The 27720-nt window shown below is 37.1% G+C and overlaps 1 protein-coding gene across 4 annotated transcripts in view; it reads left to right on the top strand.

Moving 5' to 3' along the window:
- Positions 1–1915: 1915 nt before the first annotated feature.
- The window catches only part of ctnnal1 (catenin (cadherin-associated protein), alpha-like 1), a 53962-nt gene continuing 28157 nt past the window's right edge, over positions 1916–27720 (top strand). For 2 of the 4 annotated variants that reach the window (XM_032581294.1, XM_032581296.1), the window contains exon 1: positions 1916–2340. In XM_032581294.1, the coding sequence (XP_032437185.1) occupies positions 2245–2340 (96 nt within the window). In that variant the 5' untranslated portion in view covers positions 1916–2244. The remainder of the gene's footprint in view (positions 2341–27720) is intronic. The other 2 variants (XM_032581297.1, XM_032581298.1) reach the window with 1 other exon arrangement.

Genomic DNA, 27720 nt, shown 5'->3' on the forward strand with positions numbered 1-27720 from the left:
GGGATTCATTAAAACACTAGAGATTACAACAAGCTAAGTGCCATGTTTTAGTCAAGTCTCAGACACCCAGGCTCTGTTGTTTTGCTTGTGAACAAATTGTGTCTTAAGTCACGATCTAATAACTTTCTAAAAAATTTATGCTGACTTGGATCTTCTCTGAAGTCACAGCGCTCCAATCTGGGAACGACAACACATCAGAGTAGAGTGAGCTCCAGTTGCAAGCTGGAAAAATAGTGTAGTTTGGCAAATGTTGTAAATATAACAATAGTAGAAATACAAAAGAAAAACAAACTATTTCCTTTTTATACAGTCAAAAATTAAAATAATGTATTCATAAATAACATTTGTACAGCGCTATTTGTGCTGCTGGTTTACTGAAAAACAGTGAGAAGTGTTAGTCAATAATTTATATCTTAAATTTTTGCTATGTTCAGTGGATACCGAACAAATTTTTTTACATATATTTTCAAGTGAAAACTTGAAATAATCAAATTCCAGAGTTCAAAAAGAATGCAGCACAACTCATAGGTTTGAAAAAACAAATACACAATTGTTAGGTAAAACAATTCTGTTTTTCAGGGCTTTATTTCCTCTGGAACTGGTATAAGTGAATTTACCTGAAAATCTTCATATCAAACTGACGAACCAGAAAGTAAGTGTAGTAAAGAGCTACAAGCCGACTTATCTGGAGTATAATTCTGAGCAATTTATCAAAACAAATAAAGGAATGACAAAATGAAAACGATAGAGTAAAACTTTTTACAATGTTATGGAAGAGGTTTATGGCATCGATCACATAATATGCTAAAATACGTCAGAGTTTTCTGTTTGGTAGAGCATCGGGCTTTGTTTCTAAAAAGATAATAAAAAGCACCAAGCTCTTTGTTCAGCTACTCAACTATCTATCACTCTTTACCTGAAATTATGTTTATGGGCTTATGGGAAGCAACTGTAAATAGATTTAGAAAGCTATTTAAAATGTCAGTGGGGGACATGTTTCTATTAGCAAAAGCACAAATCAGGCATTTTTTGTGTTGTCAATGTTGCAGTTTTAAAACTTCATTAATAAGAACCAGCATAATGAAATCCCAGCCTATCAGCTTCAGAACCTTGCTGCTTTCTCTGGGTAAACAAAAGTTCAAGGTTTTTGGCCGTTGGGCAACGTGTTTCAGTCAATCTGCTACTATTCAGGAGAGATCTTTCGCAGTGGGGTATAATTGTGCGCTGTTTGATTGGTAACCTCTCTCTGTATTTGGAAAAGGAAAAGGAGACGTCACACTTCAGGAATGATATTGTGAAAGTCCACCAAAATGTAAAAAGAATACATTAATTCACATAAAATCAGTTGAAAGTATCAACGTATAATATAATCCGCAGTTAACGCACTTTTTTTTTTAGATCAAAAATCCACTGAGCCTACTCACATTTTCAGAGTTCCCAGACTTTTTAGTTAATGTTTAACACATAAAAACTAGAGGTCACTATGGCAGATATACGGCCAGGCTTTAAATATGGATAATACTCTATTCACTCAGAAATGAATCAGGAAGGAAGTTTTAGACAATAAAGACTAGAAATATATTCCCTCCAACCCCCATCACTACTTTTTGTACACTCTCTACACATGGAAATAACCAATTGTGTACCTTTCCTGGCTAAGCAGGAGCATTGATAATAAGAAGAGCATTTAAATACACTTTTCTATGGTATAGTTAAGGTGAACCATTTATGATATTATAGTAAATCCTTAAATCACAAGTAGAAAATGAATTGGCCTTTAATTATGTGAGAACAGAAACCCTAATATTTATGGTGCACAATCTGAAGTGGCATGGCATAAATGAAAACAGCCAGTAGTGGGAACCTGCAAGTGTGTTCATGCTGTGCATGCGTGCCTATGTGTGAATGTGGTTGCCCACAGTGGTGTGCTGCAGTCCGCTCCCTGCTGTAGCTGAGTAAACTACATGGACATTAGCGGGCGCAGCGGCGCAACCACCGACCCGGAGGGGGATTAAAGCAGCGTGCGTGTGTGGAGAACTGCTCGATTACCGTCTGTGTGACGAAGTGTGAAGGAAAAAAAACAAAGCAAAAAAACTCGGTGTTTTAAATCTCGAGTCCGCGGCAGCCAGTTTTGCAGCTGCTAAAGCAGCGGAGATCAGGAGCGAACTCAGTAACTCGTCCGTGCGTCGTGATTGAGTGTTAGCGAGCCAGAGAGAGGGGGGAGAAAGAAAAAGCTCGGCGGGAATGGCTTCATCTCCGTGCGGCAACAGTAACTTTGATTCCGGCCTGGAGATCAAAACTCGCTCCGTGGAGCAGACGCTTATTCCCCTGGTGTCGCAGGTGAGTATTTTCGGAAGCTTTGTAACTTTTCCCACTGCTGTTCTGGGGGCTCAAATGAGGCCAACTCTTGTGTTTACCGGTTTGTGTCCAGACTGCGTGCTTCCCTTCTGGTGCGGCGTTTAAACGCAGCTCCGACATTTAGATCATCTCAGTTATGTCACTGTAAATAGCCAATTCACATTAGCGCGACACCTAATCTTATGTTCCCCACTTGAACTTGTTGGTTACATTCAAAACTTTTACAAAGTATTGCATGTTTTTAAACTTTTATCTGAAACACAAGAGGACCCACGTATTACTTTAAAAATAATCTAAATAAAGAAGTAATATGATAACCATTAACAAAGCAACTCAGTGAATTTCCAGACAGCCAAAATGATTAGGGTCACAATTCCCTCTTTGCAAAAGTTTTTTTTTCTGAGCCCCGAAGTCAGTTTGGGAATAACGTGTCAAAGTCCAGAAGAGTTTCCTAGAAGTTCCTGGTCCGGAGGTGAGCCGTGATTCCCCACGTGCTGTGTTCGACAATAAACAGGCGAAATGAAAAACCCACTTGAATTTTCGCTTAGCAACTCTTTTGTAGTTCCAATGGAATTTAGGTCAATTAGTTTCATAATAATGCACACAGACAGTTACATTTGTCAAATTTGTACAGCTTACACCTGTAAGATGATTCCTTTGCTTTCATTTAAGAAAAAAAAGCCACTATTATTTTGTGTATTTATTTTCACTGTAGAAAGCATACATAATACCAAAACAATGCACATTAATCCAATTTGCTAGTGGTTTCCATGCCCATATTGCAAAGAATCACTTGTTTACCTCTGAGCTGACCTGAGAGAGGCCAAATTGAGAGTAAAGTTCTACAATCTTCTGTGAGACAAAGTTCTGTCTCAAAAATGTCCCAACAGTTTATGGGAATGCTATTTTCTGAACCTTTAATTTGTCATTCTGTTACACAGAAGCTGTTGATTATTTAAATAAATAGAATACCATTCACCTAAACAACTGTAAAACATTTGGACTTCAGCTTTATAGCAGATACTCCAACAAGAAATGCTTTAAATGTCCCATTCTCGTTCATTGCCTTATGAACAAGCATTGGTTTTTGTATAAATGACAGTGCACTGCCAGCAGAATGATGATTTAACGTTTTATATAGTGTTTACATAAACTGCAGTGAAGTATTTGAGATAGGAGCTTTTTGTTATGAATTGGTGCCATGTTAAAAAAAACTGAATTGAACTGAATTGGTTTTTAATTGATTGATTAAGATAGTAAAAAGGCATCTTTGTTCTTGGCACATCTTGGACCATCTGTAAGCTTCAGCCTTTGCAACCAACTGATTTGAATTTATGTTAATGAATTCAAAACTATTTCTTCAATAAGAGTGATAGATAGATAATTATTTATTGATTTACAGTCACTTTTTGTTGTAACAGGTGGGAGAGGGGCATCATTGTGTGACTCTTCCTCCAAATTGGTTCCAGTCTTTAAACTAGTCCAAAGTACTAAGAAGCAGGTTTTTGTGTTTCTGCTGAGGCTGGTTAGGAACTGAAATCTCTTTGGTGAAAAAAGACTCTGGTCACACTTGTACCTTCTTGTACATCTCATTGAAAGGACTTTAAAGTGCAGGAATGATATGATAAAACATTTTCTAAACTGTTTCAAGAACTTTTGAAAAACTTGATTCCAGTAACGGGCCCAAACCGAGAACAACTGTGTTTCACGAAGTCGGGAAAAAGAAGCACTAATCCTTTGAATGCTAAAGTCTTTTTTTCTGTTTAGGAGGCTAAAGGGACAAAGACATGTAAAAGCCCTGTTGTTCTCAGTGAAAGACAGTGGCAGAGAAAGAGAGGCACCTCACTGTTGGGCATACAGAGTGGGTGGAAAAATGGTGGGCATGCAAGAGGTGTCCATGAAACTGTCATCCCCTCACCACCTCCCATCTCTTGTCTGCTTTCCCAAATAGCTTCCTCCCTCTCATTGCTCTGGCTCATTTGAGAGATAAGGTCATCTAGTGCTGAATGGATGTGTTGGTAATCAGAAAAGCACATCCGTTAAGGGGGCGTGCTTTCAATGTAGGATGTTCCTTTAGACTTTCAGTCATTTATAAAAAAAAAAAAAAGAAGCTGAAGAAAGCTAACAGGGAATTAAGAGCAGATCCTGGTGAAGTTATAGATAGAGTTACAGTTTGTAAATAAGCCTGCTGTGATGTTATACAGATGTGTAAACTCCTTCCTGCGGAGATAAGCTGGCTCAGCTTTGGCAAACAGCAAAGAGAAATAAATGTGTTGTACGCTGCAGTGGCATTCAGAATATCAAGGACAATCTTCGTAATTTTCCTTTTCTGTTCGCATTGTGAGACGTGTCCCCATAGCAACAGAGCTTTCAAATGCTCAAAGAAATTACCTTTTCAAAGACTATCAACTTCAAAATTGTTAACTATTGTTAGAGTGATGGCATCAGTTGCTGTTGTGAGAAAGTTTTTCATGTGTTGTAGTTATATCAATTTGTGCCGAGTGTACCAAGTGACTAAGTAATTAAAAATTAGACTGTCTATCAAGCTGAAAACTTCAGCTGTCAATTAGATACAAAAAATGCTTGAAGAGATAGTCTTGTTAGAACCAGATCCTTATGCTATGCTCTGCTTTGTGCAGACGCTCTGGACTCTTAGGTATTGAGAAGCGATTACCTGTTGGAGGCGTAGTCTCTAACACAGTCAGTGTCTAAGGGGTTATTAAGCAGCAGACTGCAGGCTAGCAAGTTGAAGTAAATAACTTAAATATTGTTGTTTATAAAATGATTTGGGTTGTTTTATCTTTTTGGTTGGATTTTTGACTGTACACCATTATACAGTGAATTTGTGTGTTTTTTTTTTCTCAAGCTCATACTGTGAAAATCTCACACTGGCTGAAGCAGAGTGTGAATCACATATTGCAAATTGGGCACAACACATGTCCCTATACCCTTTATATTGAAGCTCACATAAAATGACTAGTTCAAAGGAAAAACATATATTTAGTAGTGAAATCTACGCATACTTTAAGACAATTACCCCCTTACATAGTTAATAGTAACTGAAGGATCATTGTTTAGTGGCATTTCTGAGAAGCTGTAATACATTTGAGGTGATTTCATCAAATCATTATACTAAAGTTGCACAAAATCATTATGTGGGCAGCATGTTGCAAACTTCCAAAGCAACACCAAATGTTAGTGAATTTGTCTATTTATGCAACATATATGTTGTATAGGTCAATGTATAACTAGTGAGAAGGAAAAATCCTCTCCCCTCCCTGTCTTGTTGATGTGCCCAGGCCTCAGTTATCAGCTTCACTCCCACCAGGCTGTAATTACAGGCCTTGTGTCCCCGCCTTGCACTTTTCTTACAAACACACTCACAGCTCTCTGTCCCACCCACATCTTTCTTTTCATGCCTGCGTGTTCACCTGTCATACTGATTCGTGGTTTGTACATTTTAGGGAAGGGTGCAACATGTCAGCGTCGTTTACAAAGTTTTCTTTTAGTTTTAGTTCCTTGTTTTTTAATATTTGTAATAGATTTCCTGGCCCTTTTCTGTCATTTAGATTATTTTTCTTTCCATAGATTCTTTTCAAGACACAATTATCTTTTCATGCAGTTTTCAAAGCTGCTTTTCTCAGCAAGAAAGTTTTTTTTTTCTCCAGATGTTCTTTCCTTCACTTCCAGCCTCAGATTTGCTTTAAAGGACCTGATGAAGCAAATTAATTGCTCTGGTGGTGGTCAGAAATGCACTGGGCACCACACAGAGAAGGGGAAGGAAACAAGCACGTCTGCAGTTTTGTGCGTGTGTCCCACCTGTGATGTGGTCTATGACAACAGTGGAAAGCAATTAGCAATAAATTGGTGTGTATTTTCCTTGAGATCTGACCCCTGTTTTCATGTGATGGTTGGTGAACTAGCAGCTTTGTTCTTGGCTTTTTTTAATCGAGTCGTGCTTCCCTAATAAAAGCCCTGCAGCCCAGCCTGGGTGCAGACATGGTGGTGTTTCTTGGGCAATTTTTATTTTTTTTTAAAGTGCGTGGGAATACATAGTAGCACAGGAGTAATATCTAAAGCTTTGATCAGTTCAGTGCACATTTAAATACGTGTGACAACTAAGCCTTGTGGTTACACAGCCCTCTTGTCTCCATCATTTTTCTTCAGGACTAAGCATGGAGATTTGCTGTTATAATTGGGCCGGGAAAATCCGTTCTCTGTCCAAGTCTGTTAGCATCGACTTTGTCGTGCTTCCGGGGTTTCTGTAGCACATCCAGTATTGCTTTCCAATGTGCTAAAGAGGGCAGTGGGTGCAAAGAAAAGGCAGTTTTTTACATTTCTTTTTTTGCTCACAAACAGAAGTTCACTTGCATATTTTTCACCCAAATAAGAACTCTGTAGGAAGTTTTGCATTAAACTGCCTACTGAAAAAAGAAAACTTATAACAAAAGTTGTATATAATCGCAATTTGTAAGTAAAATGATACAGAATCTTGATTGCGCAAGGGTGTGAGGGGGGAGTAAAGTGTGGCTTGCTTTTGTATTTATCATCCCTCAGTTAAAAACAACAATTATGTAGTTATGTAATACTTTGCATCGCTCTAACAAAAAATACCCCATCAAAATACACTGAAGCTGTTGGTTTCAACAAGACTAAGATTTACTAAATAATTTGCAGAGCACTGTACTTCTGTCATAATATCCCTAGCCCTGTGGTACAGTGACATGACAAATTTCCAGGTTGCGCTAAAGTTGATTTTTATACCCAGGCACAGAGGCAGTACTGTAGCCACGAGCTATAACAGATCCTCTTCCTTGAGCCTCATGACGATAATGAAGACAAATGAGGCCCAGGAATGAAAGGATTACAGCGTGTGTGTGGGTGTGTGTGTGTGTGTGTGTGTGTAAGCTCTCACAAACCAAAATGTACTAATCCCATGGTAATATGGGGCACAATAAACCTTCATTGTATGTATTAGAACCTGTGGGAAAAGGAGGAGGGCTTCCATAGTTTTTATCTATGTGCTTGTAGTACGGTGTCTACTATGCCAGTTTTGTTGAACTGATATTTAATCTCAAATGCTGATAATACTAAAACTATGTACAGCTGTAAGCCAAGTCAATTCACACCTATACAATACTTCACCTGGTCTGTTTTTTATGTACTACTTGAGATCAGATGTATCTTCCTTTTTTTTATGCGAACAAATACAATTTATTCATCACTGCTGTTTGCAAGAAGCAACTATAAGTCTTGCATGAGTCCAATTTAGCAAAGCAGCATGCTATTACACTAGCATCGCTCTGTTCTCGAAACAAAAATAAAAATATAGCAGCCCAACTGATCACACTGACCTGCTTTATTGCCACTTGGTTAATAGAATTTTATTTTTATTTATGTTAGTAGCTTATGTAACATGGGTGACACATATTAGCTGCGGGTTGCTTGTGGTAAACAAGGCAGTTGAAAAACTTCTTCTAATGTGTGCTCAAGATAACTAGCATTGCTGTTTTTAATTGGTTGTTTTGTCAGACTTTAGTTCAGAGCAGGGGTGCTCACACTTTTTCAGCCTGCAAGCTACTTATTACACTACCAAGTCAAAATGATCTACTACAAAAATGCTAAAATATTAATTAATCATAAATGTTTATAATCTAAAATGGCTGAAAAATGCTTGAGTTTGTAATTTTGATATAGAATGTATTAGGAGACTTGTGTACAAGTTAACCTGATCATATCTACAGTAAGATCAGTAATTAAAACAGAAAACAACTTAAAATGTGGCAAACAAAGTCAGACAAGGATCCAAGTTTATCTTGCACATTGATTAGGATGGTAAGGGGGCATTTTAGCAAACGATTGCAATAAAAACACATCTTTACCAGGGTTGCCAATAAATATGGAGGGAGCTGTGCATCTTTTGGCTATTAAAGTGTCAGTAGTGCTTTTCACATCCATCCTCTATCTTGAGAGATTCTATTGTAGTTTCCTCTTTCCTACTCTAAGTTTAAACATTAATTATCAATAGAAAAGAGCTTAACTTATATAATTGTTGAATAACCTGAGATATTTGACAGCAGAATTGGGATTAAAGTCCATCTAACTGCTGTGGTTTGGTAAAGTGGGACCATTCACCAGCTAATGAAAACACAGAGATTTATTTTCTATCTTGAGATATGTATATATACAGTACAGACCAAAAGTTTGGACACACCTTCTCATACTTTCTAATTCAATTAGAAAGTGTGTCCAAACTTTTGGTTTGTATTAAGTACAGACCAAAAGTTTGGACACACAGTTGTGTCCAAACCTTTGGTCTGTACTGTATATATATTCATTCTTAAATGCCCATGTTCCTTCTCTCTCTCTCCCCTATGTACGGGGAAGCTTGAATGACCAGGGTTAACCTTTGTCGCCTCTCTTGAAAGCTTCTCACTATTGGTATCATGGGAGTCATTACAAAGCTTTGTTTTCTTTAAGTGCCTATAACAGGGTCTGCCTCAGATGTTGGAGGCAGACTACCTCTCATCAGACAATTTACTTCCAGTTAAAAAAAACAGTATGGCCCCTAAATAACCCCGTAAAAGGAAATCGATCTTTAAGAGACACAAGAGAGATGGCAAGATTGCTAAAAAAGCTCTTGCACATTCTGCTATTTAGGTTATTCAAAAGCTTGAACTAAGAGAGAAAGTTGTTTTTTAATTGTTTCAGTGAAAAACTCTTCACAAAGGTATCTACTTATACACTAAAGGCTGATTAAGTATTGATTAAACAACTCTAATGACCTGTACTCACTGGCTTGGGGGGTGTTAACTCTTTGTTTAATGGAAATGCTTGTGTTTTGGCCCATAGTCATATTGACTCTTTGTCTGAATTTGTACAGCTTCTTTTAGGCACTGAAATCCACCCTATTATTATCTCTGTAGAGAGATCCGGCCCATTACCAGCTTGTATTTACAGTATATTGTTGTTTTATGGTGATGAGATATCTCATAAGTGGGAGAGCGCAGATGGAGAGCTCAACTAGCAGTTATATGGTGCCTAACGTAGCATGATGTTTAGCATCTGAGTGGGAGCTCCAGGAGTAGACTGAAACAGACGCAAACACACAGTTCTGAAGTAAAACAAGGTTAAATTTCACTCCAGCCAGTTTATTTGGTCCACATTTTTAATTTCTTGTTTAAAACAAAAGCAAGTCAGAAAATTTCTTGGCAGCAACTCCATTAATTTCAGTGTTTTAATTGAGAGGAAGATGACTTGCTGAAGTTGTTGCTTCTGGAAGGGACGGTCGTAGCTTTTAAGAAACTATTGTTCTAATGACATTTTTACATACAACCATCTCAAATGTTTTACAGAGAATGGTCTAAAAAAAAAGAGAAAATCAAATGTGCAGTGTGTGGACTAAATGTCTTGTGGATGTAAAAAAAAATCAGACGAAGATTGGGCAGATTGGTTTGAGATGACAAAAGGACAACAAATTCTCAAAATTTAAAGTATGAATAACACCAAATCTAAATGCACAATAGTTGTATTCATGCTGGATAACAGTTTGCAAAGGCTTACCAAACGTAGACAATAACAGGCAGCAAAAACATTGTCTTGTCTGATGGGTTTTGATTTCACCATTGAGTTTTTGCAACACCTGTACAGCAACTCTTCCCTCCCTATAGACTTTATTCTATGTCTCATTAACAATAAAAGTAATTGAAACTGTAGGAATCTTTTGATTGAAACTTTAAAATCTTACTTCACAATCATACTGATACCTGAGCCATGCCTATATTTTAATAATGCAAAAGACATATCAACAAAAGAAACATTTACTGTTATCTTTTTCCTTTTTTTTCTGGGATACTCCATAACATACTCCACTAAATTATAATATAGAAAATAAAACATTTTGTGGACGTAGATGAATAAGGAAGAAAAGGCCACTCGCTGAAATTGGAGGGGACTGTGCATGGCATATTCTTATCCTCTGCTGCCTGGACAACCCCAGGTAAACAGATTTCTCTTTGGCAGGCAGCTGTTTGTCTCCCACTGCTTTCCTGTTCATGCTCTCTTTGCTCAGCACAATGATGATTCTGGTGTCGGGAACATGAAATGGACCAGAACACGCTGGGAATTGGTGGAAAATGTTTTGCGAAACTGTATTACCTACATCTATGATATTAGTAAAAAACTTATGTTTGCGTTGATAATAAATGTTACATCAATTTTAAAAATTAAACGGTCTTTTAGGATCATCCAAAGCAGAAATATTTAAATTCACCCTGAGGCTATCCCATGCGTCCTCTCTGTCTCCTGCAGAAACATGGCGAACGTTGCCACCGGGGAATTTTCTATGTGTTAATTGCTTTCTTCAAGTATCTCCCCTCTTCATAATAGATTTTTTTTTAAAGAAATGAAGTTTGACATGCCAGAACAAAGACAGTGTGAAGGACACAGAGCTGAGAATACCAAACATTTTCTTCTCTAGCTTAGATATTTGGAAATCGAAAAGGTAAATTTTTCAGTTAAGTGAAGCTTTACTTTCTCACATATCTGTATCGCCATTGCAAATGGTTCCCTGCCTATTCAGATGTTTTGCTTTTATGTTTGCTTTTTTATTGGTGCACCAGTTGATCAGGCTGTGATAGAAATTGGCAAATTTTTCTCTTGATTTGCTTTGACCAGAGTGGCAAATCAAATATGATTTTTATTTAGTTTATTATTGAAAAAAAAATAATTAAAAAACTCATGTCTTAAATAAATAGACAAAGGGAAAAAATAGCATGTTCACTTAATTTGAAAATTGACAATGCCACTTTGAGAGTATAGATTCCAATAATCCCTTAATTTTCTTTATCAAGAATGCTCATGCACATTTTTTTTTTATACAAAGATTTTATTTTACAAACTGTATAATTTTCAGTCTTTTAGTCAAATTATTTAGGATTTTTAACTAGACATGATCAAATGCAGTCCAGATTAAGTGTAGATTAATCTGGACTGCATGATGACATTAAATAGCAATACAAAGATTTCACAATAATACCTTAGACAGACACATCAAACAGTTAGTGCTTTACCTGACAGACTGCAATTTGATGAGAAATGTTGTGGCCACAAGATCTCATTGCGCTCCTAATAATACAGTAGCCTTGTCATTTTTAATGTACAGGTTTTCATCCATTGTTGAAAGAAAAAATGGCACCACACATGTGATTATCAGGGGCCCACTTCTGACCTTGGGTAATACAATCACTTTCACTGAGAGCAACGTTAAGTAGCTGTAGAGGAATCTTTCAGTTCGTGAGGTGACTTTAGGGAGAAGGTGGTAGGATGTATCGGGATGTAAGACGCTGCAGTACCTCTTTTGTATGCCTTCTGTCCCTCCTGTGTTCCTCTGCTCAATTTCCTGAGTTTGTTTTCCTGTCACACACATCTTACAATCTTGCTCTTTGGTTTTGTCTTCAGCCTTAGTTTCTCTCCTTCACTCCACAAACCCCCGCCACACCCTCCCCCTGCTTTTAATCTCAACTTCTCCAGAGTCCCCTGTCCCCATATCCCATGATTAATTATGCGTCCCTGCGAAACCTTAGCCAGGGGCTACAGGTTTGCTCAGAGCTCAGAAGCTCAGCTTTACATTTTCTCTTTGAATCAGTTCCCTTTTCTACATCACTGTAAACTGAGACACAATCCTCAGCCCTGCACCTATTCTTCAGCAAGAAGAACATGAATTATGTGGAGAAAAGGGGGGGGGGGGTATTTAAAGCAGATTTACTTGTCCCCTCTTTGACAGAGAGTACCCAAAAGTGATCACAATGGTGGTATTCTTAAGATCTTTTTGTATGATCGGCACATATCTTCAGGGGAATCATGTTTTAAAGCCGACACAGTGTTCAGAACACACTTGTAAGGGAAGAGGATCTTAAACATTGTGAAAAGACTTCACACCAAAATTGAAACAATGATTTCTAACATGGCACTGCAAAGATTACAGAGATGTGGGACTCTGAACAAATCTGGTTTTGCACTGAAAGACTTTGCAGAAGGAGCGGGATTTAAAGTTTCATTATTTTCTCAGGCTGCTTTAAAGATTGAAACACAGTGCCTACTCATAGCCATTGATGTTTTTTTAACACAATTGTCTCATTACAACCACAAATATAACTCATTTTTTATTGGGATTTTATGTGATAGACCCATGCTCAGTACAGAATAACAGTAAAATGGAGGAAAAACAATACATAGTTTTAACATTTTGTACAGATAAAAATCTGAAAAGCATGACCTGCAGAGCAATCCCTTTGTTTTGATACTGCAAGAAGTAAATTGAGTCCACCTGCATGTAATTCACTTTTAAATATAAATAAAATACGTTCAGTGAAGGTCTCAAAATCAACAACTGCATGTCATGCACAACACAAATCTGTTCTCAAGAGAAGAGTGACAGAAAGAAGGCCTCTGCTAAAAGAAGGACTTAAGAAGTCACATGTAAAGTATTCAACAAGCCATTTAACAGCAAACAGCTTTTTGGCCTGTTAAAAACTCTGTGGAGGATAACACAGCACTGAATTCATCATCCCTGTTGTGAAACATGAAGGTGGCAGCAGTTTTCTGTGGGGATGCAGAGTTAAAACAGACATAGACTGGTGTCATACCTTCTAGCATACATAAAATTAATATACAATTTTGGAAACTACATATAATTTCTCCCCCATTTCATAATTATGTGCTACTTTTTGTTATTCAGTCCCATAAAAGCCTATTAAAATTATTTTAAGTGTGTAGTCGTACCTTGATAAAATGGGAAGACGTTTACAAATAAGGAACATAAAAGGGATTTTCTTGTTAATTTTATTTGCATAGAATAATTTGTATTGTAAACTAGTGGGGCAGATACATCTGGACAGCAACTTCTACAATTTAAATGAAAGTTTATAAACTTCAGATTGAGCATGTCATAGATCGCATCTGTTCATTCACTTCCTGTTTTATCGACAGACTGAAAACTCTTTACACCTTGCCTTTTCAGTGTGATGTGATGTAGGTTTCCTTATCTTGCCGTTGTGTGTAGATGACTGGAGCCACTGGTGACAGCTGGGGCCAGTCATCCAGGAAACACAGCCCAGTGTGTTCTCAATGACACACAGTCAGTGCCAAATCCTATAAATAAGTTAAAGTTGCCTAACTCCTATAAATAAAGTTGTGGTTATTTGGGATGTTTTCACTGGATCTGTTGTCTGAACCACTGGAAGAAGTTATTGAAGATAAAACCTCCACCTGTCTAATTGAGAGGATGTATGTAGTCATTTGCAGGTGTGTTTTTAGAGGTCACTTCTTGTGTATTTTGTGCCACCATGTCCAGGCTCCAAAAAATTTGCCCGCATTGAAATTCAGCCAGTAAAAATATGGCATGTGTCATGAAGTGAAAGCATGTTCCTTAAGCCATAAATGTGTTTGAAAGTCTGTGTGTGTGCCACAACACAAGCTATTATGCTGTCAGACGTCTGGGGGGCTGCATTCCTTCCAGGGTTCGTGTTTCAAGCTCCTACAATGTGCATCAGTGTGTGTGTGGAATCTAAAAACATGTCTCTGTATTCTTTATGGTGGTATTAAGGCTGGGGTTAAAAGTCAAAGTCCCAAAGGATGAGACTCTCAGGCATGCTGAACCCTTCGGCATTGACTCTTTTTAGTTTGCTTACCACTTTCACAGACTCTTCCTGGTTTGCTCTAATAACATTCAAAGTTCTGATGTTTGTTCTTTTTCTCCCACCTTTTATAAGCTGAGTACAGTTCTTTCATTTTCATAGTATCTTTTTTTCTCGTATGCCAATTTTTTCACCTTATGTAGCTACTTGGTGAACGTTTATGCCAATGTTGACTTTTTTTCCAACACCTGACTTTTTCTTATTACCTTTTCTCATCTTGATAAAATCTTCAGTCCGTAAAAGGAGAGGAGGATTTCTAAATGAAATTTCTAAAATATCCTTAATAAGTGTTTTCCCTCAATAAGTGTGTTGCAAACAAAATTGAATCTCCTGGATCTTTCTGCTTTTTCAATCAACAGGAACAGATATTTGTTTAAAGAAAACCCATTGAGTTTTTTAAGTGTCACTTTTTTCCCTGCAGACCATTCAGTCCGTGATTGAATCTGTCAGCCTGGTTAGGCTGCGTTCAAAACGGTGTTTCACTGCACACTATTATTTGTCGATTGCTTGTAATTACCCGTCATGATGACTGATGGGAGGTTTTTATGGCTGATATCAAGATTTTGTAGTTGTTCTGCTGATACATTTACAAAATCAGCCAGTTGTTAAATTTGACTTGGCATGGAGGCAACTAGCTAAGGATTTTAAGGGGGTGAAAATGATTTATATATGTTGTTTACATAAGAAATCACATCTACTCTGCTGGTCATCAACACAGCATATTTTTACTAATTCAACATGGCATTCTTTTATAATAACAGTGTATATACTGTACATAACTAACATAATAATATTCATATTAAAATGTATGTATATTGCTTCCTGTTTTGTGCATAAACTTGACCAATAACGTTGATGCTGATTTTCCTCTTAGCTCTGATCTTAAGGTTTAACATGTTGACAGCAACTGTTGTCATGTAGAAGTTATTCAGTGAGAAAGGGTCGGTGTTAGTTATTTTCAGTAGCAGTATGATGTCAAAACATGAAGTGTGACTATGCAAAGACACTGAAGGAGCTATTTAAAAGCGAGTGTTTTGGGCTATAAGCGAGAGCAAGATTTACAGCAGAAAACAGGAAGGCTAATGGGATTCCAGCAAAGTTATGCTGTTTCATCTTTTTGAGGTTTCAACTTTTGTCTTAGTTGGATTTGGGTAATTTTAGCAGACTTTTATCAAATGCAATACAATTAGAATGCTGTTTTGGTAAAGCGAGGCAGATTAACCACACTTTGAGCCTTTTAAGATGCCTCTGCTGCAAAAGCTATGGCCCAGTTTTTACTGATGTGTGGCATAAGTATTGGTGTAGCTATGACTCTCTCTATATATTTTTTCCATATCTTTAATTTGTCCCCAGGATACTTCTTTGTAACAATTCAGTTACGAACAAAGTGGATAATACTTTGATGTTGCATAGTTAATTGACTTGATTGTTTTTTGGGGGTGTGGGGGTGTGTGTGTGAAGGTCACACAGGTACTCATCACTCTCTGAGATGATTGAGAAGCTGAGAGGAGAATACAACTGCATCTCACCAGAAACCACACTGTTTCTCACAAAGTAAAATGTAGTGGGGACTATTCGAGGTCTGGAGTGTAATAGGACTGTAAGAACTATGTCAAAAATATGCCCAAGGTCACTTTGCTTTTTTGCAATGTCCAAACAAAGCATTGGGAGGGATTTGCTGCAGCTTGTTTTAATCTTTTCATTTACCTACATCTCCTTGTTTCTTTCAATTTTACAAGGTAAAACTGATTGAAATGATTAACTTTTTTTCATGTTTGACTTTTTGTACATTCCCATCTCAGATAAACAGAGTGCTACTAACCTTGAGACTTGAGAGGTTTATTATTTATTAATTCCAAAGTTTCTTGTTATGCAAACCCGTGAAAAGCCTTGTTGAACCCACATTATGAATCAGTTTGATCACTGATTGGAAGTACAGTCTGAAAGCAGCCGTTGAGACCCATAACTAGGTGTTTGAGTTATATATGAGTAATTTAGTGGAATTGGAAGATTACATGGCAGATGTCACATTTAACATCTTCGATGGTGCCTTTTTGCTTTTGTTACATTTTCTTGTGAGATTAAATGGCTAAAATGGTAACTGTCCTGCAGTGAAAATGATGACAGGGGAAATGATTCTTCTATCAAAGAATGAGGTCATTACTTGAAGGATGTGTGACAGCATGAAGTGTACATTTTCAAATGAGTTGCATTTTATCTCCATTGCTTTGCTGACTCAGACAGGGATGTCTTTAATATTTCTTTTTGGAAGAACAAAATAGCTTACATCCAAAGCTGTCTGTTTAATCTGACTGCTCAGATTTCATTAATAAACAATAAGAAAAAGAAAACTTTCAGCTTAAATTTTGAACACAGTGCAGGAACTGTGATTTATATTTCAGGTCACGTTTATTCTGATGTTCACATCTCGTCCGTACACAGTACTAATCTTTCATGAAAAGTTGTTATATGAATCCAGTTTTCTGATAAAGACTTGATTTGCTGTGTTTCTTTGTCAGATATGCTTTGCCTTATTGTCAGTCTCGGATGTCTGCCATCTTTCTTTATTTATTGTGTGTCCGCTCCTTTTTACCTGCCCATCGCTCTATCGCAGCTGCCCGTCTGTTTTTCTCCCAGGTTTATCGTTCTTTCTTATCTGTTTCTGCTTCCTGTAAGCTTCCTGCTCCTCATATCGGCCTGACTGATTACACTGTAGCAGTGCTCTGCTTTCAGTAAAGATCGTGTGTGATCATCAGTGAGTGCACTACCAGGTCACTGTGGTCGACCAGCTTTTAGATTTACTTAGCTATGTAGAAATGCATTTGCTTGAAAATCAGGTAAGCTTTCCAAACCTATGATTATGAAGTCTTACAGTGTTTTCAGAGTAAAGATAGATAAATGCTTTATTCGTGTTCAGTCTGATAGATCTTGTCACTGCAGACTGTCACAAACTCAGGTCAGAGTGACTTTGGGCAGTTTTGGAGAGCTAGGTGCCCGCTTAAGACTTGATAGATTTCCCCTTATTTTTAGACAGCAGTGAAAGAGCTGCAGGTAGCAACAAGGCCTCTCCGCTTTCCTTCTTGAACAGGAACACTACCAAACTCTGGCAGACAAATGCCAAGCCAGTTTTCTTGCACAGCCTCAGAGATAAAAAAAAAAAAAGTTCTTTATTGCAACAATCTCAAACATGTAAACTAAAATTCCTTGGCCCGTCTTCCATCCCATTATTTGAATACTTGTTCCTGGGAGGTTTCAGGGAAACTCTGGGCTCTCCAACTGAGGCAGAGCATGGAGGGTTGATGCCAAGATTTAAAACCAGACAATAAGTGGGATTTTAGCTGTTCATTTGACAGCGAATGGTCTATTTGAAGATTTGAGAGGAGTTTATTGGTTTGTCTTCTCTGTGCCAACCTCGAAATCTATTTTGTTGTTGTTTTGTCCTGTCTTATCTGCCTCAGTGCTTGCCGCCAGAACTAATTGACTCTAAAATTGCCGTGTTCCTCTGCTGCACAAGAAACACCAGAGAAATATTTATTAGACTGAATGAGGGTTTATTTTCAAACTTGAACTTCCTTTGAATTGACCCCCCCAAAAAAACCATACTTTTGATTTTATTTCTGAATATAATATGCATCAAAAGCACCAATAGTCTTCTTGATTAATGTAATTATGCAAGTACTTTGTCCACTGAATCCTTGCTGTCTTCTCCATTAAATCCAAAGGACTGCTGTTACTCATCCCAATTTGCCCAAAACCTGAATTCGTTAACACACAAACAATAAGACGCACAGTGCAGCAGTGTTCAGCGCTCTTTGGTGGTGTGATTAAAAACTGGAACAGGAAAAAGAACCAGCAGATCTGACAAACTGTCCTGCTTAGTCATGTAAGGGAGGATTTCAGCAGAGAACCGACGGGTTGGATGTCACTCCAGATTTAATGAGAAAGCTGATGATGTGACTGGATAATGTTTACCTCAATATTAATCCAAAATGTGTTTCAGTTTGACAGAACTTGGTTAGTTTATAAATCTCTGAGCTGATTCTAGTAGGTTGCACCTGATTCTTTGATTCTTTTATCTATATTTGAGAAACTATAATAATAATAATAATAATAATTAATAATAAAACAATTGAAGATTTTGACACTCTTGTTCTAAAGCCACCGCATTATTGCTTAGACTAGTTTAATATTTTATTAATTAATATGAAAAAGATAGAAACATTTTTAATTTTTTACTCAACAGTGAACAAATCAGGAAATTCAAAGAACAAATATCCAGTTAAGCTCAAAAATGAAAACATGCAGCCATTAAAGTGCACAGAGGGTAAATGGAGATTATTTATATTCACTGTTTTTATTTCACGAAAATAATAAAACATAGGAATTTTAAAGTTTTACTTATCATGTCAGCCAAACCTAATTTACAAATAATTACGTGAAATGACCTGTTTTTTTTTTTTATTTCTGAAGGAGTGAATCAATGAGACTAAAAACAACATGAATAATGATCAGCACAAAGTTTGTGATGTGGAATCTTCTAAATATAAATAAATTTAGAAAGCCTGTTCTTCATAAATTCCTTATCTTTTATATTGGAGAAATGTAGAAAGTCTGGAAATCCAAATTCCAGTTTTTATTTGTCCACACTTATCCTGAGTTGGAGAATTACAAAGTCAAAGTACGGTACCCAATTAAAGTCCGTCAAAGGGCAAAAGAACCCATATGTATATAAAATGAATCAGCAATAATAGCATAAGTCCTGGCCAACTGTAGCTTGTACTTCCTGGTGTAATTTGACAACAGGGAACTTTGTAAAATGGTAGAGTTCAAGCTTCCTGAAAATGTTGCTCACCATGGAGACGCTCTTGCCCTCGCAGACCCAGGGTGTCAAGCAGCAGGGTACTGCTGGTGGACTCATAAGCTCTTGTACTTTTTGTCCTGCTCTGTTTCAGTACATTTTTAACTATGTTACCTATGAAATAGTTTAAAAAAAATACTTTTAAAAAACTATTTTATCCTAAAGTGATTTCCTGAAGATCATGACTCCTTCAATCAAGATGCAATCAGGCTAATTTTATCTGTAGGAGCTGGTGTGTCTCTTTACAAGTATGGACACTTCATTTTGAAAAGGAAAAATGGATGTTGTTTATCATCCTAGTAGGTCAAAAATGACGTGATGAGCCAAGACAGAATAATGTCTTTTATTGTGATGTGAAGATAATTTTGGTTTATTGAAGGCAGACAAACTAAATGGTTAAATAAAACAATATATTACAAAGAAAAAAAAAATAATGATTGGATTAACATATTATTCATACAGAACAAACAGTTATTAGAATTTAAAGAGATAAAACATTGGAATAATGTCAACCATATATATGTTTTAAGCTCTCTATCGTTCAGCTTTTTCACAATCTAGGTTCTCTGTATTTGATATTAACATTTATGCATAAATAACATGCATAAGAAATAGCTTAAGAAATAGAACCTGAATAGTTAACATAGTGAAAGTGAATCTGACCCAGCATTTTTCTTTGTACTGGAGGTACATCTTACTTCTGCTTGCTGACCCCTTCCTTGACTTCCTCTTTGTCTCTCTCTATCTCACTGTCTCCCTCCTACCTTCTATCCAGAGAATTACGTGAGCAGACACTCATGAATAGACATATTGTGTTCTTGTGAATGCGAGCAGTGTGTTTCTGAGGCTTTTCCTTGCAGCTTTTTATTCATATGATCATCTTGGCGTTTGGACTCAAGAAGCAAGGACATTTTAAAACTCGTTTTAATGTTCTCTGAATACAAGTCCAGCATCTCATGCAGCCAACATAGAGCTTTTCTCTGGAGCACTGTAAACAACATGAATAGCTGCTATGACCTTTTGCTCCTGAAAACAGATAGAAGTTTCAAAATGCATTCTTAAACAAAACAAAACAAAAAATTCCTATTTGCAAATCTGGTTGTTGGAGCTAAGCCAAGAAAATTTCTACTGACCAGGCTGTGTGGCCTTGTAATGAGGACTTTACATAAATTTTTGGGACCTTGCCCGGGCTCCATATGTGTGAACATTCACAGCACATTTTTGTGTCTGAAACTTTATGTGCTGCACAGAAAATTAAAAGTGAGAATCATAGTCACCACCACATGGTGGAATTGTAAATTTAACTATTATCTTGTCATATAGAATCTTTGTCTCTTGCTAAGCTCTTCTGAAAACATCCAAAAAGCATTAAAACATATTAGCACATTGTTTATTGTTAAAACATTTGTCAGTTTTTTGTTGTTTTTATACCAACTGAGTACTTGAGTTACTTTCACACTAAAGCAACAGACATAGTGGGTTATTTACTACAAATCTATTTTTACTTTCTGCTGCTACGTCTTCAGGTACAGACATCCGGTAATTTTCCCTCTGCATTCCTATTGAGACTTAAATGTGGCCAGATCTCAGACCTGCGCGCCGCCATCATGTCATTGTCTCAAAACAAGCTTTCATTGTGTGTTGTGCCTGCATCTGGGAGAAATCAACTTTTGTTTGTTTTGAACATCGTGTGCTTTTCAAAGGGCAATGCTTAACTACAGATTTGATGATAGTTTTAGTTCTAGGTTTTACTCATATTGAACCTGGTTCTCATGGCATTTCATTATATTTTCAAGACGTCTGCTGCGAACCAAAGGTTAGTGTGTAAAATGTCTTATGCCTCCTGCTTTAGGCTGGTTTTATTGTAATGTGAACAACCTGCTTCTCTTAATTGTTGTCAGAAAATGACTGAAAAGCATAACACACGCCTGTAAAGATTTACTTACACACTCATTTTGGGCAAAAAATTGTGGTTTTTTTATTTTATTTTTTTTTTATTTGTAGATTGACTTTATTTGACAATAAAATTGGGACTTTTAATAACAGCAAGGAAGAATTGGGCCAACATCAGTAAAATTAGCAGCAGGAAGTAGTTCTTCTTCCCATTCTTAAGTACAATGTCACATGCACTCGATGAAGAGAAATGATACTTCTGTGTCTCTTGTCCTTCCAGAGTAGTTGATTTTGCACTCTGGGAAGCAGCTAGTTATTATTCTCAGTCAACCCTTTCTAGCTCATGTTTGCCGTGGAGTCTGTTCGCCCTTCCACATATTCAAATGTCAGCTGTGATTGCTGAACTCAAGCTGGAAGGCCAAGCACTGCCCTTTTCTCATGCATATCCAGTGAGGGGTACAGTCTGATAGGAATCCAAAGTTATTCAACTGCTCCCCCTGTATTCTGCTCAGATCGTCTCTGAGTGTTTTTCCTTCCCGTAGTCTGCCTGTGTATCAGAAAGCCTCATTACACCCCCACCTCACTGTCTGTCTGCATCAGTGTCCACACATGCTTGTCTGTCTCATTGGTTGCATGTCTGTTGGCCTACATGAGCGAGTGGGCTAAAGTTCATGTCATGTGCTCGTCGTCTGATTTGTAGTCTTTTTGTCACATGTTCTCCACTTCCTCACTGATTACAATAACATGTCCACGGTCCAGACCCAGACAAAGGAAACTGGCTCAGTAAGCCACCGGGCAGACTGACACATAAAATAACATTACAAATATGAAAAGCAAACTGTAGATTCAATGACATAGACAAACAACAGTCAATAGTGTTTGCAATATTCTATCAAGTCTTTGCCTTTTCTTTGAGAAGAATTGCTTTAAGGAAATGGAAACCATAAACTCAAAAATTAGGAATTAAAATGTAGCTCAATATATTTTAGGCATAGTTATAGTAAGAGAAACGAGCCAGAAAATGTGGTCCTGTTTTACTTCATTCATAGTAAAGGAATTCAAAATGAATACATTTTTTTAAGAGCAATCTGTGAAAATGTGATTGCTTTCTAAAACCTGAAAGCTACCTATAGATGCACCTTTAAAGATTTCTGGCCAAATCTTCTGTTCAGAATTGTTTCATTTAACAACTTCAGATGGTTTACTACCACTTTGACCACCAAAACCTTCATTTAGCATTTTATGTAGGATCAGGGGTGCCGCCAGGAATCTTGGACCCCATGAAAAAAATTAGATTGAGCCCCGTGCAGCAGCTGTTTCATTTTTCTGAGTCTATTTGACCCACAAAAAGCATCACAATTTTAGAGGCTTGCAACTGCCTTACTTTCTTTGGTCCAGTACTGATACTAGGACAATATTTACTGCTCATGAATTTTACATACCACAGTTCACATACAGTATGCAAGTAGGTTGCTTACATTTTTTCTATTACTGAAATGGCTCTCCCCACAACATGCAAAATATACATAAAGCAATCCAGACTTTTCAAAAAAAAAATGCTATGTAGTTGCATTTTATTCAAGCTGCAGTGTATAACTTTAATAAAAAATATGTTTTCTCCACATTTGTTAAAGCTGTCACCATGTCGTGCCAGTTTGTTATGAGACAGATAATCTGTGAAAACAATCATCTCCTCCACCTCCTCCCTGAACTACTATTGCTAGCTAAAGTAATGCAACGTTCCTCCCAAAATAACCAATCAGAACCAGAAGGACGGTCTAGTGCTGTGTAGGATTAATGGTTCCATCAATTACAGCAGTGGTTCCCAAAGTGTGGGGCGTGCCCCCTAAGGGGGGCGCAGCGCCATTGCAGCAGGGGAAGTAATATGGATGAAAAAAAAAAAAAACAGTTACACAAAAGTATTTCACCTTCAAGATGGTTTGTAGTTTGTTTTGTTGCAACCTGAAGTGTGAAATAAACTTCAGTGGTGTTTGAAAACAAAATATGTGTATAGGTTTATATCTGGTTTGAACAATGTGTGTGCCCAGTTGATTTTTTTTTTTTTTTCTTTGGGTGGGGGGGGCGTTATTGTAATCCATACGGTGGCCCAGAAAATCTTTGGGAACTACTGAATTACAGGAAATTATTCAACCCCAGACCATAACACTTGTTTGGTGATAGGATTGTTTTTGTAAAATGCTCCAGTTTATTTCTCAACATAATGATCAAATGTATTGACTATACAAACTTTCACTTCTTGAAAGTTGTAGAAAAGAAGTACGGAGAAATTCAAATGCATTACACGTTTTTAAAATATTTGATGAGTTCTTGGTATTCAAACTTAATATTCCTAACTCCAACCAACCTTTGGCGCATGCCAGGCACTGAGCTACATCCAAAGATTAATGGTTGTACCAGCACTGATTGACTTGTTATTGCCACCAAATTTATTTTAAATTAACACTTCTCTTAGCTCTTTGGCCAAATAAAGGTAAAATAAAGACGCAGCAGTTCAGTATTATTTCAGACTAATCTCAAATTAACTTATTGACACATTAGTTTCACTTCCAGAGACTAGCACACGTGCCTCGACATGTGACACATGAATGCGGTTTCGCTTGGAGCGACAATGAGATGCAGTTTTGTAGCTTAATTAAACATGGTTCCCTGTAAACTTTTTCAGACTCACCAACTCTTTCCATTGTTTATGGGTAACTGAAAGAGCATAAAATGAGCACTTCCTTAATTTGAGGACACGACTTATCACAGCAGAATATTCATTTTAATTGGCTGCTGGCCTGATAAGTTGTACTAAAGCTCTTTTTTATATGATAATTACCAAGTGGTCTCCAGAAATGTGGCTTTGCTCATTTGGGTTAATTTCTCAGTTTGTTGTCAGCATCTGCAATGCATTTTGTGGCTAAAATTAGAATGAAAGAGCTTGAAGGCCTGCTATACATTTTTGAAAGATGAGGTAATGTTGCTTTTATATATTTCTACTCTCCTCTATGCAGGGTTTTACCCTGCTCCCTGAAGAATGCAGCTTAAATACTGCAAGCTGCTGCTGTATCACACTGTACTGTACTGCAGCAGCTTAGCTCTGTGGGTGAACTTGGACCCTCAACTGCACAGTGAGGAGGAGGGAGAAGTTTCCAGAAAGAAAGTTAGAAAAGAAAACAATTCAGTAATACAGAAACATAACAAAGTAAAGAGAGGCATTCAGTAGAAGCACAGTGTCCTCTTTTTTTAAAATCCCCTCCTTATTTCACATTATCTCATCTGCTCATCTGTTTCCCCCCTCTTTTCATCTCCTTATATTCTAGAGTCTGGCTATCGACCAGCGCAAGATTGAACTCCATTCTCCTTGCAGCCAATTTGCTGGGAATTTACTCTCTTATTAAAGTGCATGTTCAGAGCAGCTTTCCTTGCGCGTTTTGTTTTACTTCCCACACACATGGCCTCTGGTGAGCAGCTAGTCATGTATCTCATTGCATGAATAAAGGCTAAACAGAAACTTGGCTTTTTGTCAAGGATGCCACGGCTCAGATAAAGAGATGCTAATACTGTCTGGGAACCTTTTTGGACAAACCTATGTGATTGAGACAAATATTTGCAGCATCTTTTTCTTTTTGGTATTTACTTCCATTTGTTAAATGCCTTAAATTCAGCTTCACTGTTAATTTTCTGAAATGTTTTTCTTTGGGGTGCAACAATGATCCCTTTGTGTTGTAACAGGCTGAAATAAGATCTGAAAGTATTTTCTTTTCTTTTTAACTAAGTGATTCACTGCTTGTCTATGGTGACAAGAAGGGATTTTTTTTTCTTTTCTCATGAAGCACACACAAAAAAAGATTTTTCTGGAAAAGCTTCACTGCAAATGTGGGCTTTTCAACAAACATGATCAAGACATCACATTTCTCATGTTATTCTCTTGAGCTCAATAATTTATTTTCCAAACCCTGCTCTGCTGCTTCAAAATGTTATCTACTAACAAAACAAAAAAAATATGCCTCTAGTTTTTGTTGAGCCTTGACTTTTGGATTTTTCTCTAAACTTTAAAATATACTAGAACATCTCAATAGTTAGAATATTGTGTAAAACTGCATTTTTTTCTTGCCAGTCACTTCAGAATGTAAAAGGCTTATTTCATAGAGATTTTTTAGACATAGCGTAGAAAAATGTTAAGCTTTTATTTTTTGGTTAACATGTAAAGAAGACCCAAATATGAGTTTATCAGAAAATTGGAATATCACACTGACTAGACCGACCAAAAACAGAAGTTTTAAGCACAAATTCTAATCGTCCCCTTGCATGAATTACTGCATCAGTGCCATGACGCCCTGACGGCATTGATGCACCAGAATCACAGGTGATCAGCCTGCATATGTGTAATGGAAGTCCAGATCGCTTTGATAGTTGCCTTTGGGTCTGAAAGTAGGTAAATAAGTTTTGTTCTCTCAGTGGAAGCTTCCACTGTCCTTCAACATAATTGTTTACTTTTGTTGTTCTACTTTTGTTGCTGCGGGTCAGGACTGAAAATTGCTGAAAGCTGTCATTTTTCATCCAGAGGTGATATCTTGGTATTTTCTTTGTGTAGATTCAAGTAGGACAAAAAATTTGTGATCTTGTCAGCTTAGACGGAGTAATGTTACTTTGCTTGACATTCCCTCATTCTCGCATGTGAAGATATCCTTCCATTTTTTTTAGCGTTTTACTTCAGATTTAGTCTTTCCGCTCTTGAAAAATACAGCTCCCAGCTCTTTACTCGTTGATTCTGTCTGTGAGCCAAGTAGAGCTTAACGGCAATCAGTGAAACAAATGAGACGAGCAAGCAGGCCAACACAGGACTCACCAAACAAGCAATTATTGTAATGAACATCTACAATGTGTGTTTAATAAAAGTCCCAGTGGGCCTCTCGGTTCAGCTCGTTCGAACTAACGCAGTTTTTTTTTCTTTTTTCTAGCCACCTCTTGTTAGAAGAGGGATTCTTTGCAGTTCTCAAATGACACAACTGCAACAACTATGTCAACAGAGAAGAAAAGTCTGCTCAGAAATTATGTTTAGAATAAAAAGTTGTTTACGCAATCAAATTATCCGCATGTAAAAATTAAGAATGAGAACAGCGGCAAATAAAACTGGGCCACGGGTGATTCTGATAACATCGAACTTTCTCTTAGCATGGCCATTCAGTGAAACAGAATCTGTAGCCATGGGAGGCAGCCACAAATGTTTCCACCTTTTGTTACCCTCAGATTTATAGTCAGTCACTGTGTCCTTGAGGTACTGGCCTAAATTTCCTGCTAACCAGTGGGTGGAATTGGTTAGCGTATTGTTATTCACAGTGAGGCACATTGAGGTTTTTTCTTATGGCCTTGTAATTGTCTTCCTTATTATGCACAACAAAGAGATGAGAGCTCAATTGTTTGGTATTGACTGGTTGAATACCAAAGTAGATGGAGAGATTGTGAAGGTTACTAGAAAAGGGGTTGAAATAAAAGTTTTAAGTCTAAATTTGAAAAGTTAAAAACCTTGATAAAATTGCCACAGAAGCATGAGGCAGCAAAGTTTATAGCACATTTTTTTCCTGCACAAACCTTTTGCAATTTTAAACTTTAGAACATAAATCATTCATTGCACTCATCAATTTGCAGTCTTTCTGTAATACGTTTGTCCTTAAAATGTGATTGTGTTGCCATTGTCTAGTTGATTAAAAACAAATAGTTAATTAGTTACTAATTAACTGAACCTTTAGTTCAGCACCCCACTGTGCTGAACTAAATCACAGTAGGGCACTGTGCTTTTAGTTAAGTTAAAGTTAAGTTAAAAACTTAAAGTTAAACTTTAAGTTAAGTTAAAACTTAAGTTAACTTAAAAATGTTAAGTTTTTAAGAACTTAAAATTTTAACTGAGGTGATTGTAAAGTTTTTTTTGTTTTGTTTTTTTTCCCTCCCACTGACATATGTAAAAGGAATGTGCACTTTTCACCTTTCCACAAAGTTCCACTGATGAATGCTCAAACACAAAAAGCCTTCCACAGTGTCATGGCACTGTATCAATATTATGTTTTCTCCACCCGGCTCTGTTCCTGTTTGCCTGGCCCAGTAAATGTACCAAACTTAGTAATCCCATAACGGAGGTAATTCCAGACTGCTTGCTTTCTGCTCTCTGCTCTCCCTTTGGAAAACTTTCTTGCTTCTCTTTATCGCTTTATATGCCCACCACTGGTTAGGTTCTGTCTATCAAATCATGGTTGTTTTACGTAAGACATTACCTGCTGCCCTCGCAAATCACATCCTCATGCAGGTAGTACTTTTGGTAAGCGAATGAAGATACACAAACTGACATTTTTGCGGACAGCTAAATTTGAGCTCATATTCACTACAACAACCTATCACAGAAACATATTTAAAATAATCTAAAGCACGCAGAATAGTGGGCATTAGTCACAGTGGATGAAGACCACTACTGTTCAATAACTTTTCCTTAAAGAGAAATTGGTACTCAGGTGTCTCTTGGTTTAACTTTTTCATTTTATTGAATTTCTGCGGCACTTTCTTCCTCTCCTCACTTTATTTTTTCTCCTTCTTCCCTCATACATCCCAAATTTCACATTCCTTTTCTGCCTTCAAGCATGCATGCATGGTTGAATAAATGCATCCAGGACTCAAACAGGTCAATTCAACATCATTCCTTTATTTATATTGGAGGAAAGCCTCCAGGTCCTACTTTTGCTTAAAATGTTAGTACAATTATGTTTCCTGATGGGGTATTCCATTTTTGTGGAATATTCAAACATCCATCCATCCTTCGAATATGTCAATGTGTTTCCTGTTTCTCACTCAATGACTGCTGGAGACAGAAACCAGCAGCTAGAATATATGTTTTTGTGCCCAAGTTGTTAAAAATTCATGCCT

Source organism: Xiphophorus hellerii, chromosome 13 (assembly GCF_003331165.1).
Source record: "Xiphophorus hellerii strain 12219 chromosome 13, Xiphophorus_hellerii-4.1, whole genome shotgun sequence".
Taxonomy (NCBI): Eukaryota; Metazoa; Chordata; class Actinopteri; order Cyprinodontiformes; family Poeciliidae; genus Xiphophorus; species Xiphophorus hellerii.